The 23,821-nt window shown below is 41.3% G+C and overlaps 2 protein-coding genes across 2 annotated transcripts; one reads left to right on the plus strand and one right to left on the minus strand.

The window, feature by feature from the left end:
- Nucleotides 1–8,650: 8,650 nt before the first annotated feature.
- Nucleotides 8,651–16,215, plus strand: LOC124209955. The gene is made up of 4 exons (XM_046608206.1): nucleotides 8,651–9,495; nucleotides 9,974–10,853; nucleotides 10,918–15,997; nucleotides 16,088–16,215. The coding sequence occupies exons 2-4, from the start codon at nucleotides 9,996–9,998 to the stop codon at nucleotides 16,213–16,215; spliced, it is 6,066 nt and encodes a 2,021-aa protein (XP_046464162.1). The 5' UTR covers nucleotides 8,651–9,495; nucleotides 9,974–9,995.
- Nucleotides 16,216–18,887: 2,672 nt separating this feature from the next.
- On the minus strand, nucleotides 18,888–19,659 carry LOC124209956. The gene is made up of 4 exons (XM_046608207.1): nucleotides 19,535–19,659; nucleotides 19,402–19,473; nucleotides 19,075–19,339; nucleotides 18,888–19,014 (listed from the first exon to the last, which is right to left on the minus strand). Exons 1-4 carry the CDS (start codon nucleotides 19,545–19,547, stop codon nucleotides 18,888–18,890), a joined length of 477 nt encoding a protein of 158 aa, XP_046464163.1. The 5' UTR covers nucleotides 19,548–19,659.
- Nucleotides 19,660–23,821: the final 4,162 nt, after the last annotated feature.

The following is a 23,821-nucleotide window of genomic DNA, read 5'->3' on the forward strand; positions in this document are numbered from 1 at the left end:
GGTCGCTTATCTCGGGGATTGAACCCGAGTTCTCTGGCATGGTTAGCGAACGCTCTAACCACTGGACCACCAATTGATATCCGATTGTTACTTCAACTTCGAGTGGCTCGACACACACATGTCACACACAGCCATGCGGCTCACCGTGAGAGACGTAACGCAAGCCATCGTCGACTCATGATTCTGGATATAACCCTTGCTATGCTGCTACATTCCATCAGCTCATGGTATAGTGGTTAGCGTGCTCGCTTAGAATGTGAAAGGTCCGAGGTTCGAACCCGGCTCAAGTCACATTCGGTTTTATTGAACTGAATGTAATTATTGGAAATTAATGGTCGCTTATCCCGGGGATTGAACCCGAGTCCTCTTGCATGGTTAGCGAACGCTCTAACCACTAGACCACCAATTGATGTATAATAATTACTTCAACTTCAAGTGACTCGGCACACACACACATGTCATCTATGCGGCTCGCCGTGAAAGACGAGACGCATTCCGTTGTCGACTAATTATTTTGATTTGGCTCACGCCGGGCAGATAATAATAATGCCTATTTGTCGCACGACGGGCTAAAAGTTATTGACCCTATATATTGCTTCCACTGGGCCATAAATAATTCACCCGTGTTTTACTATTGTTGGACGGATAATGCTTAAACCTTCATTGCTCTCGCCGGGCTGAAAATAATCAACTCTATGCTGCTCACGCCGGACTCGACATAATTCACCCTACAATGCTTACGACGGGTTTAAAATAATTCAGCCTACATTGTTCATACCGGGCTTGAAAAAATTCATCCTACTTCTCTCACGGCGGGCTGAAAATAATTCACCCTACATTGCTCACGCCGGGCATAAAAACATTCACTGTATTCCGCTCACGGCGGGCTGAAATTAATTCACCCTATTTCGTCCACGGCGGGCTGACCATTATTCACAATAATTCACCTTATTTCGCTCAGGCTGGGCTGAAAACAATTCGCTCTATGCTTCTCACGCCGGACTCGACATAATTCACCCTACAATGCTTACGACGGGTTTAAAATAATTCAGCCTACATTGTTCATACCGGGCTTGAAAAAATTCATCCTACTTCTCTCACGGCGGGCTGAAAATAATTCACCCTACATTGCTCACGCCGGACATAAAAACATTCACTGTATTACGCTCACGGCGGGCTGAAACTAATTCACCCTATTTTGTCCACGGCGGGCTGACCATTATTCTTAATACGTCGCTAACGACGGGCAAAAAAAAATCATTTCACGTTGCTTACTACGTGCTTAAAATAATACACTCTATTTCACTTACACCGGGCTGAAAATAATTCACACCATTTCGCTCAGGGCGAGCTGAAAATAATTCGCTCTATGCTGCTTACGCCGGACTTAAAATAATTCACCTTACGTTGCTAACTCTGGGATTACAATAATTCATCTCACATTAATCATGGCGGGCTGAAAATAATTGACTCTATTTCGCTCACGACGGGCTGCAAATAATTCATTCATTCCGTTAATGACGGGTTGAAAATAAATCACCCTACATTGCTAAGTCAAGGCTTCAAAAACTGCATCCAACGTTAATCACGCCGGCCTCAAAATAATTCACTCTATTTCGCTTTGACGGGCTGAAAAACATTCTCACTAAGTTGCTCACGCCGGGCTTGAAATAATTCACCCTACTTTTCTCACGACGGGCTGAAAATAATTCACCATAAAGTGCTCACGGCGGGCTGAAAATAATTCACCCTAAATTGCTCACACCGGGCTTAAACTAATTCACTGTATTTCGCTCACGACAAGCTGGAAATAATTCACCCTATTTCCCTCACAGCGGGCTTAAAATAATTCACCCTATTTCGCCCACGACGTGCTTAAAATAATCGACCGTAAGTTGCTCACGCCGGGCTTAAAATAATGCACCCTTTTTCGTTAATTTTCGCTGACCATGACAATATAGATGTATGCACTATCCATTTTATCACGTTGAGACTTGCCACTAAACACCGGTGTTGGTGTAGTGGTTATAGCATTGGATTGGTAACATAAGGGATCTTGGTTCAAACCCACTCTCGGCAAAGAACTGTCTACTGAATCAAATAGTCTTAATATCGATAAAGTTAAACTCCAATGAAATCTAAACGCTTTTGCTCACGCTGGGTGATAACTATGACATTGTGTAAGTATGTGTTATCCAATTGGTCACGTCGGAACTTGGTTATATACACCGCTGATGGTGTAGTGGTTATAGCATTGGATTAGTAATCCAAAGATTGTTGGTTCAAACCCACTATCGGGAAAAAAATATAAGCTAAAATCTAACATGCAAATGAATCGCAAGTAGGAAATAATAAAAATATTTGACACTGTTACAATTTTGTCCGCAGATTAAATGACGATTTATAGCAATTCTGACCACATTCTCTCACAACTCCAAGGCTCAGTGGTTAGAGCGACGGATTCAAGATTCAGCGGACCAGAGTTCAAACAACACTCAAGACAGTTCCCAGTAAATTGTAGAATACACGGGCAGGTACTCAACGGGTAAGGGATAAATAGATGGGTTGCTATAAAGTCAAGTGGGAATAAATACAGTAAATATCAATAAATGTCAAGTAGAACACAAACAAAATCGGAATTAAACACAAGTCCCCGATACCAAATACTTCGCAAAATTAGGAGTCCCAAAACACCTTACAACACCTACAGCCTTACAGTGGGTAACGACAAAGTCCCCAAATGGAACCCAAAGACCACGAAAAAAAGTACAAGTCCAAAATAACGCCCAAAATACCCAAAAAGGAATGTGTCAAATCCAACACCACCAAACTCTGAATAAATATAAGTCCCAAAAATAAACCCAAATGCCACCGATACTAGGTTGCAACGAAAAAACTAAGTCCACAAAAAACCCAAAAAACCGACTGGCTCACGGTGGAAGATGTACAAGTCCATAAATGGATGAAAAACTAAGTCCCGGGCAGTAAGGAATTGGGCAGTGGGATTATACGAGTGGCGTTTTGCTGCATGTGTGCTGTGCTGTGCGCTTGGGTGATTGCGTCTAGCAAGGTGGTTCGCCGTCCTTGGACGGGCATCTGGTATACTAGTCGACTGCTCTATAAACCGCGGGCGTGGGTAAGTGACCTTGGCGTGTCTGTGATTCTGTTTGTTTGTGTGTTTGTTTGTTTGTTTGTCCCCACCAAGGCCCAGAGTGGTTTGTCTGTATCGGCGAGACGCAACCAGTGGCGAAAGTTTTTTCGCATTGAGTAAGCGAGGCGATTCACACGTCAGCATTCCTCACCGTTTGTCCGTTTGCGCGCCTTTCTCGCCACACACACACGGGCTCGAACCGTTTGTGTTTTTTTTTTTTTTTTTTTTTTTTTTGGGACAGGGGGGGGAGAGGGGGGTAGAATTTGTTAGTAGTCGGGTAGGTTTTTTTTCCATCGGTTATATGTCGATGTCCTCTATTAGATTCGAGTGTACTACTTGGGGTTTGAACCATGGTCCGAGAGGTGCTTCCGCCGCACATCCGATTGGGATGGCATTGTCGCACACACTCTAACCACTACACTATCAGAACTGATATTCATATCGAGTTGGAATTTGGACAGATGGTTGTTGTTGTTGTTGCGCTTCCAGTGTTTCGTGCGCTGCGCGCGCCGTTTGTCTTGGACATACATTTTTAAATCCAATTTCCTCTATTGCATTCCAACTCTCTCATGGTGTATTGGTTAGCGTTCGCGGCTATCATGCGAGAGGTGTGTGGTTCGATCCCGGGTCAGGGCACTGTTACGAATTGTTAATTTGTAAACTTCAATTTTCAATTTAGAAATTGGTGTCTATCGGGATTTGAACCTGAAAACTCACGCATGGTAAGCGAACTCGCTAACCACTTGCCCACCAATTGATATTCAAGGATGATTTCATTGAAGTGTGGTTTCAAACATCTCTGCATCTCGCGTTGCGAATGACACACAGGTGAGCGCGACGCGACGCACCTTATCTCTACGACATATTTATAGATCCCGTTACTTACTTAGAAATCCATATCTCTCTTGGTGTATTGGTTAGCGTGCTCGGCTAACATGCGAGAGGTCTGAGGTTCGATGCCGGATCAAGGCGCTGTTTATATTTATTAATTTGCAACGTTTTATTTGCAGAAATTGTAGTGTTTATCGGGATTTGAACCCGAACACTCACGCATGGTAAGCGAACTTGCTAACCACGTGATCACTATTTCATGTTTTACCTTTTATCTTATTGACAAGTTGTTTCAAACATGTCTGCGTCTCGCGTCAAGTCGCTGATGACGCACAGGTGAGCGCGACGCGACGCACCGTGTGTCTAAGACGTATTTTTTCATCACATTTCCTCTATTTACATCATCTCCTAATAGTGTATTGGTTAGCGTGCTCGGCTAACATGCGAGAGGTCCGAGGTTCGTTTTCGGGGCAAAGCACTGTTATGAATTGTTAATTTGTAATGTTCAATTTTCAATTTGGAAATTGGTGTCTATCGGGATTTGAACCTGAAAACTCACGCATGGTAAGCGAACATGCTAACCATTTGACCACCAATTGATGTTTTTTCTTTGATCTTATTGACAAGCTGTTTCAAACATATCTGCGTCTCGCGTCACGTCGCTCATGACGCATAGGTGAGCGCGACGCGATGCACCGTATCTCTACGACATATTTATAGATCCAATTCCCTTTATTAATTCCATATCTCTAATGGAATACTGGTAAGCGTGCCCGGCTACGAAGCGAGAGGTCCGAGGTTCGATCCCGGGTCAAGGAGCAGTTATGAATTGTTAATTTACAATGTACAATTTTTTCAATTTAGTAATTGGTGTCTATCTGGATTTGAACCTGAAAACTCAGGCATGGTAAGCGAACTCGCTAACCACTTGACCACCAATTGATATTAATCAATGAGCTCATTTAAGAGTAGTTTCAAACATTTTGGCGTCTCGCGTTACACACGTCGCGTAGATCTTGCCTCACACAGGTGAGCGCGACGTTACGCACCGTATCTGTAAGACATATTTTTACATCCAATTCCCTCTGTAAAATTTATCTCTCTAATAGTGTATTGGTTAGCGTGCTAGGCTAACATGTGAGAGGTCCGAGGTTCGATCCCGGGATGTGTTAAGGATAATTAATTTGCAATGATCAATGATCAATTTAGAAATTGGAGTGCTAATCGGTATTTGAACCCGAGTATTCACGGATGGTAAGCGAACTAGCTAACCACTTGACCACCAATTGATATTTTTTCTTCGATCTTATTGACAAGTTGTTTCAAACATACCTGCGTCTCGCGTCACGTTGCTCATGACGCACTGGTGAGCGCGACGTGACGCACCGTGTCTTTAAGATATATTTTTACATCCAATTCCCTATACTGATTCAATCTCTATAATGGTCTATTGATAGCGTTCTCGACTACGAAGAGAGAGGACCGAAGTTCGTTCCCGGGTCATTTCGCTGTTATGAATTATTAATTTGCAATGTTCAAGTTTTTCAATTAAGAAATTAGTGGCTATCAGGATTTGAACCCGAGTACTCACGAATGGGAAGCTAACTTGCTAACCACTTGACCACCAATTAATATTTGGATTTGATCTTATTGACAAGTTGTTTCAAAGATATCTGCGTCTCGCGTCACGTCGCTCATGACGCACAGGTGAGCGCGACGTGACGCACCGGATCTCTTAGACATATTGTTAGATCCCATTCCCTACGACATATTTTTACATCCAATTCTCTACGTTGAGCTTCATCTCTATAATGGTGTATTGGTTAGCGTCTACTGTTACCATGCGAGAGGTCCGAGGTTCGATCCCGGTCAAAGTCAACTTTATTTAATGTTAACACGAATTAATTTAGAAATTAGGATTATATAGATATTATATCGAGTCACGTTGCTCATCGAGCAGACGATGGTAATCATTGTTGTTTACAACAACTGACACGTCAAATTTTGTCTCGAGTAATAGATTTCTTCGATTTTGATTTCTCGATTGCGATTGATTTCATACTCCAAACTGTGTAAATTCGAGACAAATTGGGTAAGTCAAACTGGTGTATCAAATAGATACAGTGTAAATATACAATTCTTTCATCATTTGTCAAACGTAAATATTTGTGATTGACTTATGTTTTGACTTACATGTAACAAGACAAAAAGTTTGACGAATTGGTGACTTCATCGACTCTTTTCAAACTTTCAGCCAAATAAAGCAATAAACTTAATTGCCAGGTGACTTATATAGATTACATTTATCTCAATTGCAACAAATTCAACTGTTTCATGTTTTGCATTCTAGATTTCTCGGCCTGTTGTGTATATAATCACAGTGACTGTGTTTCTACTTCAAACCTGCGACTGGCATCTGGATTTTCATAGCCAGGTACAAGTATTGCTATTTTATTTCATTTCAATTACAAAAAAAAGATGATGAAAATATTTGTTTAATTCACCAGTTTGTAGTGTACTATCGAAAGGACTGCATTCCCTTCTTCGAGCCCATGACTGGCATCAGGATTATCATAGTCAGGTAAGATTTTTCAGTTCACTTTTATCCATTTGAACAAGCCCATGGTTTGAATCTTTGCTACGAACTCATAAGTCATTGTCTTCGACGATTTTCTTCTAATAATTATCCGCTCTCGGTGTAGTGGTTAGCGTGTTGGATTTCAAACACTGGGGTTAATGGTTCGGTTCTTGATAACAGTACCTAAATTAACGATGGTGAAAATTGCTGTAGTTACCAAACGCGACCCTTTGAATTGTTTTTGAACACTCGAGTTCTTATACGTGTATGTAATTTGCATTTTAATTTTCAGCCTGTAGTGTACAATCGAGGTGAGTGCCTGCCTTCCTCACTTGCGGCCCATGACTGGCATCAGGAATTTAATTGTCAGGTACAAACATTGCAGTTTATTTCATTCCAATTAAAAACAGTAGGATTAAATTATATTTTAACATTCATTAGCCTGTAGTGTATTATCGAAAGGACTGCATTCCCTTCTTCGAGCCCATGACTGGCATCAGGATTATCATAGTCAGGTAAGATTTTTCAGTTCACTTTTATCCATTCGAACAAGCCCATGGTATGAATCTTTGCCACGAACTCATAAGTGATTGTCTTCGACGATTTTCTTCCAATATTCATCCGCTCTTGGTATAGTGGATAGCGTGTTGGATTTCAAACACTGGGGTTAATGGTTCGGTTCTCGATGACAGCACATAATTTAACGATGGTGAAAATTGTTGTATGTGCTACCAATCACGACCATTTGAATTGTTTTTGAACACTCGAGTTCTTATACGTGTATGGATTTTGCATTTTAATTTTCAGCCTGTAGTGTACAATCGAGGTCAGTGCCTGCCTTCTTCACTTGCGGCCCATGACTGGCATCAGGAATTTAATTGTCAGGTACAAACATTGCAGTTTATTTCATTGCAATTAAAAACATTAGGATTAAAATATATTTTTGCATTCATTAGCCTGTAGTGTTATCGAAAGGACTGCATTTCCTTCTTCGAGCCCATGACTGGCATCAGGATTATCATAGTCAGGTAAGATTTTTCAGTTCACTTTTATCCATTCGAACAAGCCCATGGCATGAATCTTTGCTACGAATTCATAAGTGATTGTCTTCGACGATTTTCTTCCAATATACATCCGCTCGTGGTGTAGTGGTTAGCGTGTTGGAAATCAAACACGAAGGTTAATGGTTCGGTTCTCGATGACAGCACTTAAATTAACGATGTTGAAAATTGTTGTATGTGCTACCAATTACGACCATTAGAATATTTTTTGTACTGTTTTTGAACACTCAAGTTCTTATACGTGTATGGGATTTTGCATTTTAATTTTCAGCCTGTAGTGTACAATCGAGGTGAGTGCCTGCCTTCCTCACTTGCGGCCCATGACTGGCATCAGGAATTTAATTGTCAGGTACAAACATTACCGTTTATTTCATTGCAATTAAAAACAGTAGGATTAAATTATATTTTACCTTCATTAGCCTGTAGTGTATTATCGAAAGGACTGCATTTCCTTCTTCGAGCCCATGACTGGCCTCAGGATTATCATAGTCAGGTAAGATTTTTCAGTTCTCTTTTATCCATTTGAACAAGCCCATGGCATGAATCTTTGCTACGAACTCATAAGTGATTCTCTTCGACGACTTTCTTCCACTTTTCACCTGCTCTTGGTGTAGTGGTTAGCGTATTGGATTTCAAACACTACGATTAATGGTTCGGTTCTCGATGACAGCACATAAATTATTGATGGTGAAAAATTGTTGCACGTGTTAGCAATGACGACCATGTGAATTATGTTTTGTATTAATTTTGAACACTCGAATTCTTATACGTGTATGTATTTTGCAATTTGTTTTTCAGCCTGTAGTTTACAATCGAATTGAGTGCCTTCCTCACTTTCGCCCTACGACTGGCATCAGGAATTTAATTGTCAGGTACACTTTTTGTCGATTCCATTTATTTTAATGAAAACAATTAGCTTTCACAAATATTTTCATTCACCAGCCTGTAGTGTTCCGTCGAAGTTACTCCGTTTCTCGCTTCCAGCCAACGACCGGCATCAGGACTTTAATTGTCAGGTAAATTGTTTTTATTGTACCTTTTTTCCATTAGAACATGTTTATAGCACGTTTTATTACCTGATATAAAATTGGTAGTTGATAACTTTAGAACTTTTTTGCCAAAAATTATTCTAAGTTGGTGTAATGGTTAACGTTCTAGCACGGTAATCTCGATCAACAGAGGCTCTGTGTTCAACTCTCGGGCGGTGTGTTTTAATTTAGAAGGAATGTTGGTCGATAATTGAAATTTATGTTAGTGGTTTGCTATGTTTTTGACTGTGTCCAATGCTCAACAAAAGAGACAGAGTTCAATTCAGTAGCTCTAGGCTACAATTTTTTTGTCGTCGAATCGCCGACCAATTTGTACCCAAACATGGTGTAGTGGTTATCACCTTCGGTTCCTAATCCAGTGGTCAAATGTTCGAATCTACTTCCAATCAAATTCGTTTTGGGTCTTTGTGAAGAATTTCGTTATTCTGTTGAACTTTGATTAAGTTGGCAATTGTTTATCATGTACTTCCTTCAAAAAAAAAGAAACCAGAAATCGCCAGGTAACGGTGATTTTGTCGTCGATTTACTACATTTTTGTATCGAAACGTGGCGTTGTGGTTAGTGTGTTCGATTTCAAACGCACAGGTTGATGGTTCAAGTCTGGTCTCATAAAATAAACTTTACCAATAAAAAATGTGCGCGTCAGTTACTGAACTTGGATAAGATGTTTGCAATTTTTTACTGATACAAGCTTTTATTTTGCATTAAATAGCCTGTAATGCATCGAATTTGTGACCAGATCTTCAAGTCGCCATTCACTTCCGCTCCGAGATGTCTTCCAGCTTACTTCTAACTTCCTACGGCATCAGGACACTCATTGCTCAAGTAAAGTACTTTCCGAATTCCAACAATTTAAAGTCCGTAGCATGTTTTTATTAGCCTGCTAAAGACTTATTAGTTGTGGTGTCCGACGGTTTTCAGCCAATTTGTGCTGGTCTTGGTATAGAGGTTAGCATTTTGGCTTTTAACAGTCACAATTGCGATAAAAATCCCGATCAAGTCAGCATCAAGTTGAGCGCAAATGAAAATAATTGCATAATTGTTGACATTTTTGGGGGTCAGTCATTGTAAAACGAACAGTCGACAACCGGAGAGGAGCTAACCTGCGATGCGTATTTGTTTATCAGATGTGAACCTTAACCGGGCTGTACCACTGGGATATTGAGCACCGGTTGTGTCGACGGCTTACGTTCGAATTTGTGTTTAATTTTAAGCTTTTTGAAATTTTTGCGGTGTAAAGCCCTCCAAAAGCCCTCCAAAAAAGCCCTCCACTGATAGAAGCGAATTTTTTTTGATAAATTAGGGGTTATTTTGCTGATTTGAAAATGCCACCGCGTCGCGAATTAACTCGAGAGGAAAAAGATGAGAAGAATAGGAAGGCTAGGGAAAAAAGAAGTAACGAAGACCCGGAGGCTAAGGAAGTGCGATTGGCGGCTAATAGGGAAAGGGCCAAGATCGCTCGTGAAGAGAAGCGACGTCGGCTCAATCCCGAAGAAGTTCAGGTTGCAAAAAATTTGAATGCGAAAAAGGCTAGGGAAGAGCGTCAGGCAGAGGCACCTGACGAGAGAGCGTTGAGGCAGAGGTTAGATGCTGAGCGGAAGAGAGTCGCCCGTGCTAACGAGACTCAGGTTGAACATGAAGCTAGACTGCATGATCAGCGAATCCGTCAGCAACTCCTTCGACAGGAACAAGCGGAAGAAGAAAATCGTGCTCGACTGTTAGCCGAGGCGGAGCGGCAAGCAGTTTTTCGTCAAGAAGAAGAAAATCGTGCGCGACTGTTAGCCGAGGCGGAGCGGCAAGCAGTTCTTCGTCAAGAAGAAGAAAATCGTGCGCGACTGTTAGCCGAGGCGGAGCGGCAAGCAGATCTTCGTCAAGATGAACAAATTCGAGCTCGATTGCAAGCCGAGGCAGAGCGGCAAGCTGCTCTTCGTCAACAAGAAGCAGCAATTATTCTACGAGCGATGAATCAGAGACCTGCATGTGATCGCCCAAGAGTTGTTCTTGCTAATGATGCTGTGGCAGAGCGTCCAGCAAGACAACAACATCAGGCAAGAAAGAGAGCTGCTGACGACACCGAAACTGCTGAAGAACAACGAGCTAGGTTGCAAGCCCAGGCATTGCGGAAGAAATATCTGCGGAGAGATGAATCGGAAGCAGAGAGATCAGCAAGACTTCAAGATCAGGCATTGGCAAAAATCTCTGCGCGAGGAGTCTGAAGCAGAGAAATCTTCTAGACTTTGTGAACAGGCTTTGCGGCAAAATTCTCTGCGGAACGAGGAGTCTGAAGCAGAGAAATCTTCTAGACTTCGTGAACAGGCTTTGCGGCAACATTCTCTGCGGAAAGAGGAATCTGAGGAAGAAAAATGGGCAAGACAGCGAGCGCAGGCAGTACGGCAAAAAAATTTGCGAAATAAGGAACTCGAAGTAGAAAAGCAGGCACGACTTCAAGATAAGTTATTACGTCAAAATGCTGTTCGCGACAGAGAAACTGAAGAAAATAGGCTTTCTCGACTTCAAGATCAGTCATTACGACAGGATGCTTTTCGCGATAGAGAAACTGAAGAAAATACTTTTGCTCGACTTGGCGATCAGTCGTTACGCCAAGAAGCTGTACGTGGCAGAGAAACAGGAGAAGAAAGATTGGAGCGCGCTATCGCTGATAGATTCCTTCATCAAGTTAATCTCTTCGAAGAAACTGAGGAAGATACCGCAGAACGACGTGAGCAGCACACGGAAGTCATGACTGATTATAGAGCGACTGAAAATGAGGAAGAAACAGCTGATAGGCGTGAAGAGGATAGGTTGCGAACAGAGCTACAGCGAGAACATCAATTTGAACGAGAGCGAGAAGAGGAAGAACTGCGAGCAAGAAATGCGCTTCAACACGCCGAAATTGTTCCCGTTGAAACCGCAGACCACGAAGCTTTTCTTCGTGAGATGCACCTTGATCGCAACCGTGCTGGAAATCGGCGAACGCATCGGATAGCTTGCAAAGACATTGTTGTAGAGGATCGGGTTCATTTGCTTGACATTGGAGATTTGACCAAGATTTGTGCTGAGTGTGACGCCAAACACTTTGAAAAAGAGATGCCAAAAGATCAAAAGTTCCAGCGATGCTGCGGAAAGGGAAAAGTAATTATTCCACCACCAAAGCCATGTCCGCAACCCTTGGCCAGTCTCTTGCAAAATCAGCATCCAAAGTCCAAGCAATTCATGAAGCAAATTCGAAACTACAACAGTGCTCACGCTTTTGCTTCGCTTGGAGCAAACCAATCTCCACCACCAAACCGAGGCCCCTACTGCTATCGAATTCATGGCCAGATTTACCATCAAATCACTCCGCTTGGTCCAACACCAAATCCCAGATATGCAGATCTGTATTTTTTGGACTCGGCGCAGGCCACTGATTATAGGGCAAATATCCAGGCAATGTCGGGTTGTTGTAGAATATTGATGGAAGAATTGGACGCTATGCTTCGAGAGAAGAATCCGTACGCCTTGGTTTACAAGATGATGCGCCAAGTTCTTGAAGAAGAATACGTTCAACGCCAGGCCGCAAATCTTCCTCACTACACTGTCGGCATGATCATCACTTGTGATAGAAGAAATGTCGACCAGCGGCGCTACAACTGCCCGACGGCCCACGAGATAGCAGTAGTATTCAAAAGCTCTGATGGAGCTCCGCCATCCAACAGAGATATTCGTGGCCATCTCTATATTCCCGTCAGAGGCCGACGTTTCATCCAGATTAACACACAGAAGCCCATGTGTGATCCGATGTGTTATCCTCTGCTATTCCCCAACGGTGAAGATGGTTGGCATGCTCACATGAATTATAACACCACCAGTCGGAGGGAAAGAGATGAAGCAGCAGCAATGGCAATGATTGTTGATGAGGATGAAGAGGAGCAGATTGATCCCCTGTGGCCCAACCCCAGAGTGTTAATTCGTGAAGAAGTCGCCGCAGCAGATGGCAATGCTGAGATTGAAAATGAGCGAAATGTAGAACCGGAACCAGCCGAAGCAGACGAGAACGATGATCAACAACCAAACAGGAACAGAGGCCCACGCTCAAGAGTGACGCAAGCCGAGTTCTACAGTTCAATCATGTCAATCCGCGGTGATTTCAATATCGTTTTGTCCGGGGGTGCCCTCACTCAGCAATATTTTGTCGATTCTTACGTCAAGACCGAGGGGAATCGCATAGATTGGCTCAGAAAACACCAGACAGAGCTGCATGTTGAGCGCTACTGCGGTCTGATGGATTACATCAACAATCGAGCGGAAAGAGAAAATGTGGAAGTTGGCACTATCTACATTCTCCCTTCGTCCTTCATTGGCAGTCCTCGAGCCATGAAGCAAAATTATCAAGACGCGATGGCAATTGTTGCCAAATTTGGAAAACCAACTTTTTTTTTAACGTTTACTTGCAATCCCAAGTGGAGAGAAATTACGGCAAATATTGCGAACTATCAGACAGCTTCTGATCGTCCCGATATGGTCGCACGAGTCTTCCACTTGAAGAAAAAAGAGTTGGTCGACGACATCGAGAAAAAGCAAGTTTTGGGTTTCGCCACAGCTCATATCGAAGTCATCGAATTTCAAAAACGCGGTCTTCCTCATTGCCACATGCTGATCTGGATCGATAAGAGAGATGCCCCTTTATCACCAGAAGATATGGACAAGACCATTTGTGCGGAAATTCCCGACAAGTCTCTCCATCCAAGACTCTACGCCGCTGTTATGGCTCACATGATCCACGGCCCGTGTGGAGCCATCAACAAAAAGTCTCCTTGCATGGATGTTGAAGGGTGCACCAAAAAGTTTCCGAAAGATTTCATCGCAGGAACCATCATCAACGACAACGGCTATCCGACTTATAGAAGAAGAGACACTGGAGTTAAACATCCGTTGAAAAGAGGGAATGTCGTCTATGAAGTAGACAACAGATGGGTTGTGCCTTATAACCCTTGGTTGCTGCTGAAATATGACTGTCACATAAACCTCGAATCCTGCGCTTCACTCACCAGTGTCAAATACATCTTTAAGTACGTGTACAAAGGCCATGACAGCGGAAACATTGAGACAAAAAAGGGAACGCATCAGCAAGTTGAAGGTGAAGATGAGCCGACATTCGTGTGGGACGAAATCACTACTTTTTTGGACACGCGTTACGTCAGCGCACCAGAAGCCGCCTGGAGAATCAATAAGTTTCCCCTCAGCAATCGTTCCCATGTCATCTTCCGACTTGCCGTACATCTTCCATTGGAACAGTCCGTCTTTTTTCACCCGGGCAACGAGGAACAAGCAGTCGCCAACGCCGCTTTGAAAGAAACGACTTTAACTGCTTTTTTCATCTTGAACCGGGATAATGAAGAAGCGAGGCAGTATTTTTACAGAGAGATTGTCAACCATTTTGCTTTCGTCAAGGTTGGTGGCCGTAATTTCTGGAAGCGACGAGTTCAAAATCTCAAAATCATTGGCCGATTGTACACGGTGAGTGTCCGTCAAATTGAGCGATTCTGCCTGCGCTTGCTCCTCATTAACGTCAAAGGACCGACCAGTTTTGAAAATCTTCGAACAGTCAACGGTGTAATTTTACCGACGTTTAAAGCAGCCGCCGCTGCCTTAAATTTGTTGGAAGATGACAGCGTTTGGGAGAGGACACTGGACGATGCGGCCGCCTTTGAAATGCCAGAACGATTGCGACAGCTTTTTGTTGACATTTGTCTGTTTTGCAATCCTACGGATGCTCTTTATCTCTTTGAGCGATCTTTGCCTCAGCTAATGGAAGATTTTATTCGTAATGGTCACGACGCCGAAATAGCAAAAAACTTGACTTTGAAATTTATTCAAGACAAGCTACTTCTCAACAATCAAACGATGGAAAATCTCTCATTGCCTGTTCCTGATTTTCAGCTTATTCATCGTCTTATCGCGGCTCAACTCGAAGAAAATGCTGAAATTACTATGAGAGAGAAGAGAAGATTGGGTGAATTGATGGTTAGTCAGTTGAACGAAGGTCAACGGGCTGCCTTCGATCAAGTCATGGCTGCCGTCAACGATACTGAAAATGCAATTCCGCATCAGTATTTCTTGGATGGCCCTGGAGGAACGGGGAAGACGTTCCTGTACAACACTCTCATCACCGTACTGCAGGGACAAGGGAAAACAGTGATCGCCGTTGCGTCTACCGGCATCGCTTCTACGTTGTTGATTGACGGCACAACGTATCATTCCCAATTCAAGATTTACCCTCCAATTACTGAAGCGACCAGATCAAAAATCGAAGATGGTAGCTTCCTCGCCCATTTGATCAGAAGTGCAGTTCTCATCATTTCTGACGAAGCCACCATGAAGACAAATCACGCCCTTAGTGCTTTCAATTTCCTGTTCCAAAAGTTGCACAAGAACAATCTTCCTCACGGTGGTAAAGTGCTCCTTCTTGGTGGCGATTTTCGTCAGTGTTTACCGGTCGTCCGACACGGAAACAGGGTGACAGTGCTGGAAGTCACTATCCGAAACAATGACACTTGGCCTCAGTTTCGACAACTTCGTCTGACTCAAAATATGCGTACCGTGGCCGGCAGTCAAGACTACGCCGATTGGCTCATTCAGCTTGGAAACGGAACTCTACCGACGCATCCAAAATTGAACATCCCCGATATGATTGAAATTCCTAAAGAATTTTTCAATTATAACCGGAGTTTAGTCGAGCACGTCTTTGGTGATCCTGCTCAACTGTTAGATCCCGTCGTATCTCAACAAATATGCAGTCGCGCTATTCTTTGTCCGAAAAACGGCGATTGCTTACGAATCAACAATCAGATCATCAAAGACATGCCCGGTACGCTTCATGAGTACAGAAGCATCGATACCATCGACTCTGACGACCCTGAAGAAATTTCAAATTACCCAACCGAAGTTCTCAACTCCTTTGACGTCTCCGGAATTCCCACCCATTTGCTGAAAATGAAAGTGGGAGCCGTCATCATTCTTCTGAAGAATATCGATTCGCGTCAGGGACTTTGCAATGGGACCCGGCTCATCATCAGGGCGCTTAGAGAAAATCTGATCGTTGCAGAAATTGCTGCTGGAAAAAACAAGGGGCACATCGTCTACATCCCGCGGATGATGATGTCCCCAACTGATTCGGATCTTCCAGTCATCCTCAAGAGGCTCCAGTTTCCCGTTTTGTTGGCGTTTGCGATGACCATCACAAAGTCACAGGGCCAAACGTTTGATCGGGTCGGAATATTACTTCCAGAACCCGTCTTCAGTCATGGCCAGCTGTATGTGGCCTTCTCCAGAGCTACATCGAAAGACGGTTTATTTTGATTTCTTATACATTTTTAAAATTAATAGTTTCATGAAATATTCAATAATTCTAATATTTTTTGTGTTCCCTCCCAAAAAGGAGTCCGAGTCGAGATTGCTGAGTCTGGGAAGCAAGGCAAGCTTCTCAAAAATCATCCGACAGCCACCGAAGAAGAAAAGAAAAAGGTGTTTACTTTAAATGTTGTCTTTAAAGAAGTTTTATTGTAACCATTTTAGACAACTGCAATTTAAACATATAGTCAAACATTCTCAAATCTAATTAAGAAATATTGATTTTTTGGTGAATACATTAATACATTCCCTTCCATTCCTTTCCTTCCCAAGAGGAACTAAATTCCGCCTCGGCCTATGGGCCAAAAAAAGGAGCACGGGCATGGCCATGGGGGCAGTTCCCATGTGCGCTCAACCGTGAATTAACAAACCTTATAAATAATAAACAATGGTCTTTCTCAAGATTTTATAAAACTTTTATTTTCATAACTATTTCTACAAGAATTTTTTATTTGTACGAGCAATAATGAACACTCAAAACAAAATTTTTCAAGACTTGAAGCCTAAGACAGAAATAAGCAATAACTGTTGCATGGCCAAAATTCATCAATTTTATTTCAGATTTAAATTTGATCATTTCAATTTATTTTTTTCCATTTTATCCTAAACAAATTTCATCCACTTGAATTAGCTATGTCACTGATTGAACAACATGACGTTTTTTTTCTGGAAAGATTGACTTTTACTTAACATACCTAAAGTCGTTGACGGATGAATAGGAATCCTTATACTACTAAAAAGTCATGGACGGATGAATAGAATGTCAATACTACTCACACTCTCCTTTAACACAGAAAAGGACTCAAATTTTTCAGCAAACACAACGTAGTCACATGGTGTAGTGGATAAAGTGCCGGACTATAAAGAAAGCGGTCTACGGTTCAAGTCCAGACCAGTGGTTTTCAATTTATCACTTAGGATAGAGCAGTAGAAATTAGTCATATAATGTTAATTACTACTTTATTATTTGTGCGTTTACATGAATGATTTACTATTTACGTAATTTCTTAATCTGAAGCTTATCAAAAATCGAAAATAACACAAAAACCAATAATATTTTCAATATTTCAAATTTATGCAATGTTCCGTGGTGTATGATGAAGCAGATGCTAATGAAGCAAATAGTCTTATTATTGAAAACTTCAAAATCCGATGTAAATAAAATTTCTTTGCTCACGCTGGGTGATAACTATGACAATGTGTAAGTATGCGCTATCCAACTGGTCACATCGGATATTATTTGTAAACACCGTTGTTGATGTAGTGGTTATAGCATTGCATTAGTAGGTCAAAAGTGTTTGGTTCAAACCCCAGCTCAGGCAAGCAAATAGTACCCGAAACGATGAATTCTTAAAATGAAGTAAATAAATTATTTTTGTTCTTGCTGGGCGATGACACTGAAAATGAAGAAGTATGCACTATCCAGCGGATATCGTCAAGAATTGGAAGAACACACCGCCGATGGGGTAGTGGTTATATCAATGGATTAGTAATTCAAAGGATGTTGGTTCAAATCCACTCTCAGTATAACTATAAAATAGCACTCAAAAAACAGCATGCAAATGAATGGCAAGCTGGAAAAGAATAAATCTTTACATGAATGATTTACTATTAACGTAATTTCTAGATCTAAAGCTTTATAATATAAAATACGTAAACCAATAAAATTTTCCATATTTCAAATTTATGCATCGTTCCCTGGTGAATGATGAAGCAGATGCTTATGAAGCAAATAGTCTTATTATAGATAAATTCAAACTCCGATGTAAAAAAAATGTCTTTGCTCACGCTGTGTGATATCTATGACAATGTGTAAGTAGGCGTTATCCACCTTTAACGTCAGATATTTATTGTAAATACCGTTGCTGTAATGGTTATAGCGTTGAATTGGTAATTCAAAGGTGGGTGGTTCAAACCCCCACTCGGGCAAGCAAATAGTTCCCAAAACAATGAATTCTTAAACTGCAGCAAATAAATTGTTTTTGTTCTTGCTGGGCGATGACACTGACAATGAAGAAGTATGCACTATCCAGCTGGTATCGTCAAGATTTGCAAAATACCACAGCCGATGGTGTAGTGGTTATAGTATTGGTTTGTTAATTCAAGGAATGTTGGTTCAAACCCACTCACAGCATAACTATAAAAATGCACTCAAATTGCATACAAATGAATCGTAATTTGGAAAAGAACAAAGTTTTACATGAATGACTTACTATTAACGTAATTTCTAAATCTAAAGCTTTATCGAAAAAAATACAAAACCAATAAAATCTTCAATATTTCAAAATTATGTATCGTTCCGTGGTGTAGCGGTTAAAGTAATGAAATGCGATTCCTAAGATCAATGGTTCAAATCTAAATTTCGAAAATAATGAATTCATATTAAATTTTCAATATTTATGTAATAAGGATAATGATAAAAATTATAGTGGTTGAAAAAACTCTTACTCATACAATGTCCAATTCAAAGTACAATGTTCTACTTTTCTTCTTTTGAGTTCCATCAAAAATAAAAAAAAAAACGAATATAGCATTAAACATTTGATATTAAAATAAGTCTCCATAGTGTAGTGGTTAAAGAGATGGAATATAAATCCTTAAGGTCAAAAAGTCAATGGTTCAAATCAAGAATCAAAGAGAAGTAGTGCTACGTACTTATATGGATTTTAAAATATTAAGAACATCAATTATGAAGTTGGAAAAATAAAAAAAGCAAACTAAATGAATATTCTAATACTCTGTTTATTACTGATCAATAACCAACAAATCAACAAAATTAACAAATAAAAAACAAAGAAAAAAAATTAAACAAATCGAAAAAAAAAAATCTAAATCACATCTCCAAACATTCTCTGTGCCTCAGCTTCATCCTTGCACATTTTGGAGCGGAATGAGGCCAGCTCCTTTTTGGCCCATGCCTCATTCCGCTTAGATCTTTCCAAAGCAGCTTCAGCACTAAAATGAAAAAAAAAATTACATAAAAAAACAAACATGAAATAACTTGGATAAACTTACTTCTGTCGGTTTTTCTTAAATTTTTCGTGCCGAGTTTTCAGCTGCACTCCACGTAATAGATTGGATCTTCTCCTATCTTCAATCCTCTGAAATTCTGAAATCGTCCAAGATTGAAGAAAGGAGACAGGTGGGGAAGACGGCGGGGTATTGAAATCCATATCCATGGATGCTAAAACCCCGTCAACTTCGTCATCACCCAGTGGATTTTCTTCAGGGACAACCACTTGAGGAGACAAAGAGACGGGGGGAGAAACAACAGGCAAATCTATCAAACAAAAAAAAACAATGAATAGAACAGAAATATTGGATAACATTAAGGAGACTTACCAGAATTGGGTATTCCATCACGGACAACCACTTGAGGAGACAAAGAAACGGGGGGAGAAGCAACAAGCAAATCTATGATACAAAAAAAACAATGAATATAACAGAAATATTGGATAACATTAAAGAGACTTACCAGAGTTGGGCATGTTGTCAAGGGGAAGTTCAGAGAGAATGTGAAAAACAATTATTCGTTGACTTACCAGCAAGATAATAAGCCGCCAAACGAAATAAAAGCACAAAACATAAGCTTCCCTCCAAAAAACCACGCCCACTGGTTGCAATTTTTATCGTTGATATAATGATTTTGAACACGTGAAAAAAATTAAGCATTGCCTCTCCCCAAACCAGGTGTTGAGGGTTGGATTTTTTTTATTGATATTCAATGTCCTCCAATATTTATGTATGTGTAGTACTTGGGGTTTGAACCATAATCGGTGAGGTGTTACCGCCACATACATGTAAGGGCATGGCATTGTAACACACACTCTAACCACTACACTATCAGAACTAATATCATTATCGAGTTCCAATTTCGACAAATGGTTGTCGCGCTTCACGTTTTTTTTTATTAACGTGTAACTACGACATATTTATAAATCCCATTACTTCTATTAAATTCCATCTCTTTCATGGTGTATTGGGTAGATGTGATAGGTGTATCGTAGATGTCCGAGTTTCGATACTTGGTTAAGGCGCTTTAATTCAATATTAATTCAAACATTTATTTTCAATTTTGAAATTGGTGTTTTTAGGGAATTGAACCCGAACATAACGCATAGAAAGCGAACTCGCTAACCAATCGATCACCAATTGATATTCAATTCTGATCTCATTGACAAGTGGTTTCAAACATCTCTGCATCTCGCGTTGCAACTGGCACACAGGTGAGCGCGACGAACCGTGTCTCTACGACATATTTATACATTCCATAACATATAGTGTATTCCACCTCTCTCATTGTGTATTGGTTAGCGTGCTTGATTGTCGTGCGAGAAATTCGAGGTTCAAACTCCGGGTAAATTCACAGTTGCTAATTATTAATTCGGTCATCAATATATTTTAGAAACTATTGTTTATCGGGAGTTGAACCCGGGTACTCACTCATAGTAAGAGAATTCGCTAACCACTTGACCACCTATTGATACCAATACCGATTGATCCTACAGAATCCATTTGGCCATGATTGGATGTATGAGAAATCTAATGACAGTGGTTTAACTGGTAAATTATTTGTCCACAGGCAGAAAATTTAAGCGCACGCTCACGCTTAACGGGCAGGGAATTTTAAATGTCCTTCAGAATACGCTGGGCCATAAGTGGATGTATAAGAAATCTATTGACAGTGGTTTAATTGGTAAATGCGTAACTGAGTTCAACGGGCAGATAGTGTCCAAGTTACAAAAAAACGAGGATACCTTCATCGCGATTCGAGCCCGTGGCGGTGGGGCCCCCGAAGGGGCACCCCCGCGGCCGCGAGAGCTCGTGGTGAAGGAATTCGAGGGAATTTGTCGGGGCAAACGCAAGGTATTAGAGATTCAATAACATTGGTTCAACTTGCGAATGATTTGTCCACGGCAGGAAATTTAATTTAAACTGTTAAAAAACGTGGAGGAAATTTTAAGTGTCCTACAAAACACGTTGGGTGAAACATAACATCTACAAATTTGTTCACATTGGGCCACGAGTAATTGCAACTAATTCGCTAACGTCGGGTGATGAATTTTTATACCTAGCAAATTTTAATGTTCAAAATCGATGTTGCCTTACATTGGTCGATGGCTTCCTTTTAAGAAAATGTGTCAACACATCTCATTAGCCAAGTTGTTAGAGAATAAGATTCAAGTAACGATGGGCTGTTGTTCAAACCGGCAATGAGGAATGTATAGACGAAAACAGGAAATTATGAGGTATTCAGATTGAAAGCCAAGTAAATTATTTCAAACACTTTGTCAATTTTTATTTTCACAATTTATGAGTATTGAACCTAAAGACATAAATGTGCTATGCGAACACTCTAACCAATACACCACCAATAATGTATTTGACTATTACCTCTCAAGTGGTTATTCGAATTTTATATGCGAAGCTGAGTTTTGTAAGTTTCATTAAAATACAGGAGCAAATACTTACTGGCCAAAGAATTACGTCGTGCGATTAATATTTATTGGTATTTAGGGAAAATCCGAATTTACTTAAGTGGCTGATGACTTTTCCCCCTGTTTAACTGATAATACAACTCAACAGCTCAGTGGTTAGAGCATTGGATCCAGGATACAACGGCCCGTTGTTCAAGCCCACATGGAGATAAGTAAGAGATACATGTGAGTCTAAGGGAAGGATTACATGAGGGAGGAGTGTGCAGAGAAGGGATGGTGAGGGTGGGGATGGTGAGGGAGGGGATGGTGAGGGAGGGGATAGTGAGGGAGGGGATGGTGAGGGACGGGATGGTGAGGGAGAGGATGGTGAGGGAGGGAAGATAGAGAGGGGGAAGGATGAGAGAGGGGAGGAAGATGGGAAAAAGTGGGAAGAAATAAATTGGAAGGGAAGAAAGTGAAACGGGAAGATGAGGAAGGAGAGGAAGAAGGAGTTGAGGATCAGAATGGGGTGTTTAACGGTCCAAACGTGTTCAAGATTCAAAAAACCATGGAAAACTTCACCGAAACTCGAGACCGTGGAAAATGTGTCAAATACAATACAACCAAACTCTGAAAAATAAAAGTCCCAAAATAAAACCAAAACTCAACCGATACTTGGTTTCAACGAAAAAAAAACAAGTCCACAAAAAAACCCCAAAAGACCAACTGGCTCACGGTGGAAGATGTACAAGTCCATAAATGGATGAAAAAAAAAGTCCCGGACAGTAAGGAATTGGCCAGTGGGATTATACGAGTGGCGTTTTGGTCCATGTATACTGTGCGCTTAGGTGATTATGTCTAGCCGCCTGGTTCGCCGTCCTTGGACGGGCCTAGGTATACTAGTCTTCGACTGCTCTATAAACCGCGGGCGTGGGTAGGTGACCTTGGCCTGTCTGTGATTCGGTGTGTTTGTTTGTTTGTTTGTTTGTTTGATTGTTTGTCCGTTTTGGGTTTGTCTGTATCGGCGAGACGCAACCAGTGGCGAAAGTTTTTTCGAATTGACTTGGCGAGGCGATACACACGTCAGCTTTCCTCATCGTTTGTCAGTTTGCGCGCGCCCTTCTCGCCACACACACACACACGGGCTCGAACCGTGTGCGTTTTTTTTTTTTTTTTTTTTTTTGGGACAGGGGGAGGGGGAGAGGGGGGGGAGAGGGGGGTAGAATTTGTTAGTAGTCGGGTAGGTTTTTTTTCCATCGGTTATATGTCGATGTCCTCTATTAGATTCGAGTGTACTACTTGGGGTTTGAACCATGGTCGGAGAGGTGCTTCCGCCGCACATCCGATTGGGATGGCATTGTCGCACACACTTTAACCACTACACTATCAGAACTGATATCCATATCGAGTTGGAATTTGGACAGATGGTTGTTGTTGTTGTTGCGCTTCCAGTGTTTCGTGCGCGGCGCGCGCCGTTTGTCTTGGACATGTATTTTTACATCCAATTTCCTCTATAGAATTCCATCTTTCTAATGGTGTATTGGTTAGCGTGCTCGGCTACCATGCGAGAGATCCGAGGTCCGATCCCGGTACAAGGCATTGTTATGAATTGTTAATTTGTAAACTTCAATTTTCAATTTAGAAATTGGTGTCTATCGGGATATGAACCTGAAAACTCACGCATGGTAAGCGAACTCGCTAACCACTTGCCCACCAATTGATATTCAATGATGATTTCATTGAAGTGTGGTTTCAAACATCTCTGCATCTCGCGTTGCGAATGACACACAGGTGAGCGCGACGCGAAGCACCATATCTCTACGACATATTTATAGATCCCGTTACTTACTTTGAAATCCATATCTCTCTTGGTGTATTGGTTAGCGTGCTCGGCTAACATATGGCTAACATATACAGACCTCTCGGTCTGAGGTTCGATGCCGGATCAAGGCGCTGTTAATATTTATTAATTTGCAACGTTTTATTTGCAGAAATTGGAGTGTTTATCGGGATTTGAAACCGAATACTCACACATGGTATGCGAACTTGCTAACCACTTGACCACCAATTGATGTATTTTCTTTGATCTTATTGACAAGTTGTTTCAAACATATCTGCGTCTCGCGTCAAGTCGCTGATGACGCACAGGTGAGCGCGAAGCAATGCACCGTGTCTCTACGACATATTTTTACATCTAATTTCCTCTGTTAAATTCCATCTCTCTCATGGTATATTGGTTAGCGTTCACGGCTACGAAGCGACAGGTCCGAGGTACGATCCCGGGTCAAGGCATTGTTATGAATTGTTTATTTGTAAAGTTCAATTTTCAATTTAGAAATTGGTGT

The sequence above is a fragment of the Daphnia pulex genome, chromosome 12 (assembly GCF_021134715.1).
Source record: "Daphnia pulex isolate KAP4 chromosome 12, ASM2113471v1".
Classification (NCBI taxonomy): domain Eukaryota; kingdom Metazoa; phylum Arthropoda; class Branchiopoda; order Diplostraca; family Daphniidae; genus Daphnia; species Daphnia pulex.